Below are 11,692 nucleotides of genomic sequence, written 5' to 3'. Positions count from 1 at the left end.
GAAGTTTGATGGCAATGTGGGTTGTGAAGAGGATGTATAGAAGCTTTAGAATCATATAGATGGTTGAAGTAAATGTGCAAAGAGATAACAAATGTGGAAAATTAAAATACTATCGACTTTGCTGCAAAAAGTAGAAAAGTAGAGCATTTTTAATTGGTGAGGAGCTGAAAGGCTCTTTGGTGTTCAGAAGGACCTGGTCATCCTTGCATACTAGTCATTGGAAGTCAATATCTAGTTTCTGCAGGCAATTAACAAAGCTAATATTGGGTGGCAGGGTGGAGATACATCTCTACCAAAGGAGAGGCAAGACCCTCCTTCCCTCCGCAAGTCACTATTGAGCAAGGTGTAGCACCTGCTTGGTCTCCACAATCAGGGTCATGTGAATCCATGCGTGCAGGGTGGTGGATAGCCATATGAGCAGCTGCTGCATATTACAAATCCTGGTTAAACGACCACTAATGCCAGGCAATCTCTAAAGAGTGTTGATAATGGCTGGAGTCACCTGTCTTAAAAAGATATTGGCCAGAAGGCAAGAGCAAAACATTTCTGCAGAAAGACTTGCGAAGAACAATTATCATGATCGCCTACGTCAAACGACACAGCACATAATGATGATGATGATGAATGTTACGTTGGCCTTTAATTCAATAGAATTTGAGTACAAGTGTAAAGATGTCTTAACACAATTATACAAGACCACAGTGAGGCCATGGCTGGAATATCACGTAAAAGCCCCATCTCCCCATCTAAGGAAGCAGAGATATGTGCAGCATAAGTTCGCCTGATTGGTTCCTAAATCGGGGTGTTTGGTTTCATGAGGAGAAAACAGACAGGGTGTGTATTCCATTGTTTTTTTTTAAATGGGAATTAATCACCTTTAAAACAAACAAAATTCTTTCAGAGCTTAATAGCTTAAGTGCAGGGGTAATATTTCCCTGGCTGAGGTGTCCAGAAACAACAAACATATTCTCAATACATGAGCTCGGCCATTCACAAGATGACAATTTTCTTTTTTTATTACAGTGAAGTTTTAAAGACAAAAATAGAATTTTTGGATACGGGACGAATTGAGATATACGTTGTGATTGAAGGAAACTGCTGGTTAAGCCACCATCGGGAAAAGCAAGCAGGGCCAAATAGTCTCAAAGCTCCTCACCTTTTCCAATATAAAATGACTCCTGTTTAGCTTAAAATACATAATGGAAGCACTTAGATGCTTTGTAATAACGCCATTCTTCTTAATGCTCTCATACTGTACGGACACACTTCTTCATTTGTGACCATGGTCCAATATGCCAGGAAATAATTCAGTATGACATAGCAGAAGCTTGGAATCATAAATTAAAAACCTGGCAGCCTGCAAAGCAAGCATTGAATTTTACATTTTCAGAGACAAACAGCTTAGATTTATCTCCAAACAGCATTTTTTTTTTATTTTGCACAATGGTTTAAACAGGTAAAACACATCATTTATCCATGAAAGTTAGCAAGAATGGACACTATTATACAGAAATTCACTAAAATTCATAGGATTATCCCCGACCCATAACAATCAGATATTAAGAACTTCACATGGCAAATCTCTAATGTAAATTCTGCAATATAACAAATTATCCCATCCATTTGTTTGATGGGTTTGTGATTGTCAATCTCGATTGCAACACACATGGATTAGTAACTAGATTTAAAATTGTATAATAAACCTATATACAACTTCATTATCAGAACTGTAAAAACCATTAACATGCATTCACATTGATCATTTTACAGAACTTACAGAATTACTTTTAAAATTATCCTCCACAATTCAGTACGTTTAAAGTAACACATTTTCTGGTGAAAATCAAATAAATGCATATAATTACAGTACATTCTACATAAATACAAAATTCAAAATATTAGCCAATTTACTACAGAAATGTTGCATGTAACAGCAGCATTGATATTATAAGAACTACACCTACTCTAATCAAAGCTTCAATGTAAACTGGGCCAACATGCACTTCCACTGCATGCTGAACGTGTGAGCTCTGTGCACTTTAACATACATTATCCAAAGTATGGGTTACACCAATAAATTGCAAAGAGCTGCTAATGGCTTTTTGTTTTCTTTCCCTCAGCTTGCGACACTTCAGTAAAGTTAATCTTGGAATTTGAGGAATCTGCCAAAATTATTTACAAGAATGGCTAGCAAAAATGTTCAGCATAATTCTTTCATTTAAAATTTCAAATGACTGTTTATCTAGTAGATACAGTTAACAGAAGAGCAGTACAGGGAAAACTCTATAACCCAAATCTTAAACTCTATCCAACACAAACTGAATGCAAAAACATAATAAAATTGGTACCGAGAGCTTTCGTCAGCATTTTTGTCAATGCCATCATTAATCCCAGGTTTGGACTTCAAGGCTGATTGAATATAAAACAAAGGAACCCAAGACTATATGTCTCGCAGAGTACAGTTGTACCCAACAAAGCCAACATCAGCCATGCTCAGGGCCTCTTGAGACAGGAAGGCAAGTTATCATCAGGATGATGGTTGCCTTGAGAAAGGAGAGTTCTTTCGGCCTCAAAAAGAAATGTCCAGTGATCCATTTGGGGCTTCTCCTCTTCCTTGACCCAGTTTGCCTTGAGCTGGAGAACTCTATACCATGTTCTCAATGGTAGCCTCTTTTCACCCAGAATTCTTTTTGTCATATGGTGACTCCAGCTCAGACTGAGTAGAAACCTCACATAGCAGGAATAGGACCAAGAGCTTGACAATAGTATGGCCTTTACCACTCAACTCAGTTACATTAGGTTAGGTCTGTCAGGCATGCGAATTTGCTCAGGGTCCCAACTCTTTACTAATTAGCAACCCCAGCAATTTGATTAACAAATCCAGATATCTGAACATTAATCTGTTGAAATGTTCTCAAGCTGAAACACCTTCAAAAATAAAATGTTGATCTACACGATCAATATGTACAAAACACTTGGTGAGCTCTGTGCAGCCATGAAATTAAATGATAGAAAGGGACTAACAGCTTCTAAAGGCCCTAGATTTTAGGAAGGGTCAGAAAGAAAACAAGATAGACAAAACAAAGGATCAAAGGAATTGACCAACATTAATAGGATGCATATGTTTCTTTCCTACGCCCCACCCAATGTGAGAAAAACACAACTCAATGTGAGAAAAATTAACAAAGAAACTATTGCCCTCATGTGCATCACCCCAAAAGTTGTTTTGTTTTTAAACTGGAAACTGTGTTTAACCTAAAAATAATCTTAGCTATCAAACAGGGCAGGTGATTGAAGTTAGATCCTATAGGGTTGATCTGATAAAGCTGTCATATCAATTATTCCAGATTTGAGCAGTGGCATTTCAGTAAATGAGACCCTGTACAGTGGAAGCAAAAAATTATGCCCAAGAAGAAATTCCATTTAAAGGTGGCACAGCAGAAATGCAGATGCAATGTTTACCGAGTAATTCTGTTACCCAGGATAGCGTCTCAAGTACAAGTCAGTGGCAGGTTTATACTTGCATACAACATACAATTCTAGGATATGCCCCATTAACAATTAAGTAAATCACTCAATTCCAACCTTTCCCTGAAACCCATTTCACCATGACCAACCTTTCATACTTCACCAATGCATTTTCCCTTAAATAGAAATCTCAATGTTTGTGTTTTTGCAAATGTGTACAGCTTTAAAGAGCAAAGCAGGAGCAAGATGTAGAAACCAAAGCAGAGATAACTCTTCAACGTAGCAGCCAACCCCTCCATATTTGAAAAAAGTAATTTCACTATCTAAGAAATTGTCAATTAATATTTGAATACTGGGTAGACATTCTCCTGTTCTCTAGCTGTTTAACACCCTCAGATAGGAAACATTACTGGAGCACCAAAATTCACGTTGACCCAATTCAGTGACTAACTATTTCCAAAATGGTGATCACTTCCCAGTTCAGGAAGGGCAGCTCCATGGTATCTAGCACCTTATGGCAACAGCTGAAAACTTTTTTTTAAAAAAATTACTTTTTATCATGAGTCATACAACGGTTAACCTGGCTTGGAGAACATGAATTAGAAAACTGCTCGAAGTGGAGGAAGTCTATCAGATTTACAATTTCTCTACTAGCTCAATATGCAACTATTATTACTGCTGGGGAAATGTACTGTATAGCTTCAGCAGCTACTCTTTCTTTTTCCTCCCAAATGTACAATTTGGAATAGATACAAAATAGATTCCCAATGCCAAACAGAAACTAAATCACAGGTGCTCTCTTATCAAAACTTTTTCTTTGAATTTCACAGCACTAAACCTGACAAATGTTAAAATATTTTACAAGCTGAGACTGTTTTTAAATTAAGATCTTCATATGGAACCTCTATATAAAAAGAAACATTGCTTCCAGAGTTTTAATGCCCTGTTAAAGCATTTGTGTCTAACATAAACAAAAGCAGGATTTACAGTGCCTACAGTACAATTAATGGGAACAGGGTCTAGTCCTGAAAACTTCCAACATCAGTTTTGGAACAAAGTAAATAGGTCAAATAGTCATCAGATCTTTATTATTTGTAGGTTAGATATTCACTCTCTTTGAATGGAGTCACCAGCAAATCCTAATATCCATTTCATTAGGGCATACATCAAGTAATTGAAAATAGATATTAATCAGAAACTCAAGGACAGATACTGAAGCTTACAAAACATGAATAACAGCCCTAGATTTAAAAAAAAACACATTTCTTGCTGTATTCTGCCTCTGAGAGTTTGGTAAACACAACCCAGAGTTGATGTTTGTATTAAAACATAAGAAAAACACAGAAATACTTAGCAGATTAGCCAGCTGTTGTGAATGCTTATGTGTAGAAGTGCATTTGCTCTACGCTACTCTACAAGTTGTGTGCTGACCAATCCCAAGAAGATACACTCATTAGCCACTTTATACGGTACACCTGCTCATTAATGAAAATATCTGATCAGCCAATCATGTGGTAGCAACTCAATGTATAAAAGCATGCAGGCATAGTCAAGTGGTTCAGCTGTTGTTCAGACCAAACATCAGAACAGGAAAGAAATGTGATCTGAGTGATTCTGACTATGGAATTACTTAGTGCCAGATGGGATGGTCTGAGTATCTCAGAAACAGATGATCTCAAGGGGTTTTCACACAGAACCATCTCTAGAGTTTACTGAGAATGGTGTAAAACTCAACAGAATACTGGCGAGTGGTAGTTCTGTGGGTGAAAACGCCTTGTTCATGAGAGGGTCAGAGCATGGCCAGACTGGTTCAAGCTGACAGGAGGGCAACAGTAATTCAAAGAACCACGCGTTACAACAATGATATGCAGAGGAACATCTTTGAACACATAACACATCGAACCTTGAAGTTCTGTAGATGGGCTACGCCAGCTGGCCACTTTACTTGGTACAGGACTGATAAAGTTGGCCACTGAGTGTATATTATGAGCTGCATTTTTCATGAGAAATCTGGAAGAATGTTCTAGAATTCCCAGAAAAACAATTTATGGCACTTACTACATGTCCCAGGCTGTGAGCAAATTTCTTTGGCCATTCACACACACAATTCCTTACCTCCTATTGTGCAAAAACACACAATGCAAATTAAACAACACAAATAACTCAGTGCCTTAATCAAAGTGAGCAGCTGAGAAGAGCAAATCAGATGACCAACTGCCCAGCAAGTTCATTATCAGCCACCTACCAGCGTGGCAGATCCATCACAGCCATCAGCAACAAAAGTCCGTCATGAATAGTTACAGGGAAGGCTAATCATTCAGAGGTCTTGTAGAAATTTGGAATTCTACTCTAGGCATTGAATTGGAAAATACACCAAAAAATATAACTGCTCCAATTATTACTGCTCATGAAAACTGTTACAGGGAATATAACTTACACAGTCAAGCATGCTTGATGTCAGGGGGAAAAAAACAAGTCTGTAGCATTTAAAAAGAATTAGCAGGCTCTCCATTGTTTTCAGCTAATCTCTACCTATACTCCTCTTCATGAATGTCCGAACCATTACAATATACCCAGCAGTTACTTCCCATTCAATTACTGTGGGTAGAGATAAGAGGATAGGAAAGAAAAGGTAGCCCAGATGATTAATATACAATTTTAAAATTTACTTTAACACATGCAGAATGAAATACATGATCATATTTTCTTAATGCTGGTTCAGGATTAGGTCAGAGATCTCTTAGTAAAACCCCCATGGGCACTTTTATATACAAAATAGAGAGCAGAAAGAACTTCAGCTTAACGCCTCATCTAAAAGAGAAGCTTAAGTGTATCTGGTTAATGAAGAGTCAATTCTTACTCTTGACGTTGACGTAGCCTTCTATCTGATTTTAACTACGTTTGATTTACCCAACATGCCAAGGCACATCAAGTTAACTATTAAGGTTTCTACAGTGCTTGAAATGGGTCGTTACATCTAGGGACATCAAATGAAAAAATTTCAATTTGATCATTCAAAATAAACTTGAATTAATTAATTATGGATAAATCAGAAGCTCAGATACCTGGATATGCTAACATTTTCAATTTCCATTCGCAAATGGGAGAGGGAGTAAGGTAATGGAAGAAAACGTAATGGCCAAGAATTTTAGCATCTCTTGGCCTCAGGAAGAAAAGTTTTCATGAGACCCTGAAATTCCTTTCTGGTCTTCAAACATTTAATGGTTGCCAGGATGACAACAATTACCTCTAACCTAAGTAACTGGTCTTCCACATAAAGACACTGTTTAGTGATTGAACATCAATTCACAAAGCATACACGTATGAGGCTCCAGCAGGACTCAGGCAGTGGCAGAGAGCTGAAAACTCAATCATGTTAAAAACCGGTGGGAACCAATTAGGCAGTTTATTGTTTATGCATTCCATAATTCCACACAAATTAACATTAAAAATATTTCAGACAAAATCAAAAATATTGCTCAAACATTCTCAACACTCACAAACAGTGATGTTGAAAACTTCACAGCAGCGTTTCATTCATTTTCGACATTAGCAACTGGTACCACAGAGGGCCCTTTGCTATTTTTATGCATTCCTGGACCACAACTTCTCTCCAGTTCAACAGAATGGCAAAGTTACTGTGTACGCTTCCACACCATGCCAGGTAGCACAGACAGTCTTGTTCAATGAGAAATTCTGCAATGGCAGAGCTACTTATGATTGACAGTTCTTTGCTCTAAATGGGGAGGCTGGAGACAGTGGAACATTGTGCCCATTTCTTTAATGTGAAAAAATGAACCAAAAATGAAAAGTGCAGTCACTCCGTCTTCATCTTCCTGATTCAAGATTCCGGTGGTGTCAAGTGTTGAAGTGTACATTTGCACTTTGTATCCACTTGTTATATGCACTTACAACATTAAAATGGCAGTCAATTAAAGCATGGTACTTCATTAAATACCTTTAATAGTTTCTCCACTTTCTGTGGTAGATGTTGTAACAGTTTAATAAGTCTGGTAAAGCCCACCAAGACTCAGCTGCTATCCATTTTGACCACCGCTTAGGGAGAAGAAAATCTGCAGTTACAAACAAGAATACGGCAGGGAAAATTTTTAAAGTGCAAAGCGAATGCATCTTAGCAAAAGAACAAACCAAAGTCAAGCTTAAACAATTAAATAATTGTCAATGATAGGGAATTTAAAACACTACATTTAAAAAAGAATCAACATCGACCATCTTCACTATAAAAATTACTACAACCTAAAAAAAATTGTTTGAATTCAGTTTTAGAAAATGGACACAGCTTTGAAACATCAAATGTTAGGTTTGCAGGTTGCAGCAGCTTTTCAACAACTTGTCCAATCCATTTTTGTATCATGTTCACATTTCCTTCCTAAAATGGTTAGCAGACAAGACCAAAGGTTTGAAATAAACAAAAAGGCCCATCATTTTTATCTCTGTTACAGGCCTCATTGCACTCTGATGGCTTCTAACAGTGAGAAAAACCACAATCAAATGTGTGGAGAGGAGGCCACAGTGCAATAGGAAGTTTCTGGCAAAAAGAGATGGTAACAGCTTGTTAGTAGACAGATATCATTGGGTATCAAAGGGCTCCAGATAAATTGAGACCATACAGCATCACATCTGTTGTGAATATTATCTACTTCTGTGAAATATTGAAAGCAAAAAATTGGAAAGATGTGACATTACAAGTATTATACCTTAAACACAATTTTTTTTTCTATAGTGAATATCCTGCCTACTGTGAATGCAAATTTAGAGACAATTTCCATTTGATGTTTGCTGTTTACATAAAGTACATCTTGCCATGAGCACCATTTACACAAAGTTTGAAAGAATGATTTTTCTCTCAATGATTTTTGGGCATCATTTATTGTTTAAACATCAAAAGGCAATATAATTGGGAAAACTGGCCAAAAGAAATAATGGAAACAGACACAGAGTGAATATTGTTCAGCTTCTGGATGTTTCCAGTCTACCTGTGGATTAACACACAAGAGATTCCGCAGATGCTGTAAATCTGGAGAAGCTCAGCAGGTCAGGCAGCATTTATGGAGGGAATGAACAGTTGACGTTTCGGGCCTAGACCTTTCATTGGGATTAAATCAATTTTACCGATACTGGATTCAATAGCTTTCCACAGCCAGTAACTGGTCTGCTGAAAATATAATCAACAGCAGTCCCATTTCAGATTTAAAAACAACAGGAATAAGAATTTAGAATTATTTTAATGGAGCACCTAGAATGACATTTTCACTTTTAAATGGTAAAGAACCATAACTCTGTTTATGGGGTTCCACTGTCTGTCTGTTATCCATGTAACAATGTTATTACAAACTCCCAACAAACCGTAAAAGCATCTTTAAATTTCCGATCCTGATGTCAGTACATTCATACTACATATCAAAAAGTCAAATTAAATGTGCATGTTGGTTTTTGATCAGCATTAGTCATTTATTAATGAAATCTAGAGATCACTCTTACACCAATAAAAGCTTGAAGACCATTCCAGAAACTTCCATTTACTCTGATTAAAATGTAATTTGCTGGTCTGGCTGAGTTTTTTTTAAATCTACAAACTACCACACAAGATAAATAGATTACACAATCAAACCAATACCTCACAGGGCAGTAAAAACAGCACAACACAGCAGACAGGTCATATATTTTGCATTCTTGGACAGCTGCAGTTTTAACCCATCCTGGTAGCAAGGTGCTTCGTGCTGAAGTCTCCTCCCAACCTGCCACTTTATACGTATGTGTTAATGCATAAACACCAGGTGCTTTGGGGAAAGCTCCACATCTTTGCATCTAGCTTCACAGTTCATCAAACTGAACAAAAATGAATGGGGTGAATGGTAAATCTTAATCTTAAATCCATTTATTAATAATGAAGCATTCATAGTTAACTTTTAATAACCAACGTACATAGTCTTTTTTTAAATTTATACCATGTAACTCCCAAATGGTTTCATGTTGTAACAAGCAGAAAAATTCACAGTAGGCAACTAAGGTTATTGCCAAGACGTATCAGAAGATATACCAGTTGGTAACAGTTAACAACCAAAGCCTGTGTGGGTGCCAGCACCAGCTTTGATCTCTGTTGCTGAAGGAGCTGTAACTTTACTGGGAATGCCACAATGAAAACAGTATTAACGTGTTTAAGATCACAAATACCATGATAACAACAAAATAACTAAAGGAAAAGAGAATACTGGCTTGCCAACATCCTCCTACAAGCCTGAACAAAACAAAGTAGGGCTGATTATAGCAAATCACACTGAACAGCTAGATTTACCTATTACTTTGAGGTGGAGTGAGACATTAATCAAAGACATACTGTACAGTATATCATAATTCTTCAGGGAGATCGCTACCAGGGGAAGGAAAGGTATTTATCAGCTGATGAGTATACCTGCTTAATGTCTCCATGTGCAATGCACAAGCGAAACACAGAAAAGAAAATCATTTTGTGTCAGTAAAGTTTATGTATTTCAGCACTGAGCAGATAAAACACATTAAAATGGAATATTAAAATCAGTCAAAATGTTAGGAGTTCCCACTGTACAAATGGTTCACATTAAATGTGAAATATAATGATACAATGTGGAAGGAATATTTTGTTCTTTGAGAGACACAACACTAATAACTCATACTGACATAATTTCTGCTTTTATAAAACCTTAAGTTATAGGTCAACAAGGATGAAGTTGTATTTCAACATGATTTAGGCTGTGAATAAAAAGGCTGCCTGCTTTTTTCTGCCCTGTGTTAACGTAATCAAGAAAAATTTATGACAAAAATGACAGGCCTAGCTTAAATTACATAAATGCAGTCAGTACATAACATCAAAAGGTAAGCTGGTTTGAACAGTTTCACAGTCTTTGAGGGCAGGTGGGCTCTCTCTCTCTCTCTCTCTCTCTCTTTCTAACTTGGCATCCACAGGTGCCATCTAGCAGCAGATGCTGTCAGAATTCAGCAATGCTGAACAATGGGATGGAGGCAGAGCTAGAACTCTGATGTGAGGTTGGCTTAAAGTACCTTCACATCATCAAGTGTCTTCTGCGGTGCAGTGCAAGGTGGTCCGAGCGGGAAAAGCTCCGGTCACAGTCCGAACATTTGAAAGGCTTTATGCCAGTGTGCTTGCGGTAATGCCTTGTCAGCTCATCGGAGCGTGCAAACTTCCATGTACATCCTTCCCAGGTGCATCTGTAGGGCTTCTCTCCTAGGAAAGCAGACAAAAGTGTGAATTCCTGTACAATTGCATGCAGCATTCCAAGACTACAAAGCATCTCTACACAGATCCTCCAGACCTGGAATTCTAAGACTGTAGGGAGGAATTAATTTATCAAAAGTGATGAAATATTTTGCATGTATTTGCGGAACTATTAAAGTCAAACCATTTTCTCCACAATCCCTTCTAAAGTGTGACATAAATTTATCAAAAATGTTATTCCCAGATACATTTCTTGTCTGCCCAATTAGAAATTTGCTGTACTTGAAGTGCTTTTCCTGAACCCATTGTCTGAACAGCAGCAGCATATCCAATTTCCACGATGTTCCAGTAATGTAAAAATCGAATTTCATCCCTAGCTCTGAGTATTTCCCACTCAGCAGCTTTTCACAATCACAAAAGACAAAAATCTAAACCCAAATGACATGTGTATATTTAAATCTGAGAAAGAGGAAAGAATTGCTCTTCTGATTGCACATCTATTGTTTGGTATTGTTTGAAAGCATTCAACGTTGCAGGGTGTGGCAATTGGGAATAAAGAAAGAATGGGAGAAAAAAAAACATGCTTTTTTGTTTAATGTAGAGTTTAGCTTCATTCTGCAAGTGCATTCACGCTTTTAATTTGGCATTAATAAAAATGAACTTCTTCACACCATGCCACCAGAGAACTACTTTGAAATAAATTCTGTTAGACTTTGCGAAGTATTCTGTTAAAAACTTGGTATTTTAACAAGGAAAGGTAAGAGCCTTTGCCACATGGTGCACAATATTGTAAAATTTCATGCTCTAAACTTAGCTTTAAAGTTGAAGTCAGAGGAGATGATGAAAGACTAGAATCCATGATCTTGTGACTCAGCTCGAGAAATGTGTTTGGTGATGGCACAAAAGTTTTCAAGTCAATTGAGTGACATGACCAGACAGAAAGGAAGATCTTCCACTTACATCATTCACACCAAAGGATCTTAAAACAAC

General features: G+C 37.3%; 1 protein-coding gene across 8 annotated transcripts in view; it reads right to left on the bottom strand.

The window, feature by feature from the left end:
* Window positions 1-242: 242 nt before the first annotated feature.
* Window positions 243-11,692, bottom strand: part of klf8 (Kruppel like factor 8) — a 190,439-nt gene continuing 178,989 nt past the window's right edge. For 4 of the 8 annotated variants that reach the window (XM_063060723.1, XM_063060726.1, XM_063060727.1 and 1 more), the window contains one exon: window positions 243-10,711. In XM_063060723.1, the coding sequence (XP_062916793.1) occupies window positions 10,530-10,711 (182 nt within the window). In that variant the 3' untranslated portion in view covers window positions 243-10,529. The remainder of the gene's footprint in view (window positions 10,712-11,692) is intronic. The other 4 variants (XM_063060720.1, XM_063060721.1, XM_063060724.1 and 1 more) reach the window with 1 other exon arrangement.

This window comes from Mobula hypostoma, chromosome 10, assembly GCF_963921235.1.
Source record: "Mobula hypostoma chromosome 10, sMobHyp1.1, whole genome shotgun sequence".
Lineage (NCBI taxonomy): Eukaryota > Metazoa > Chordata > Chondrichthyes > Myliobatiformes > Myliobatidae > Mobula > Mobula hypostoma.
Note: the sequence above shows the minus strand (reverse complement) of the source record. Positions and strands in the feature narration are given on the sequence as shown.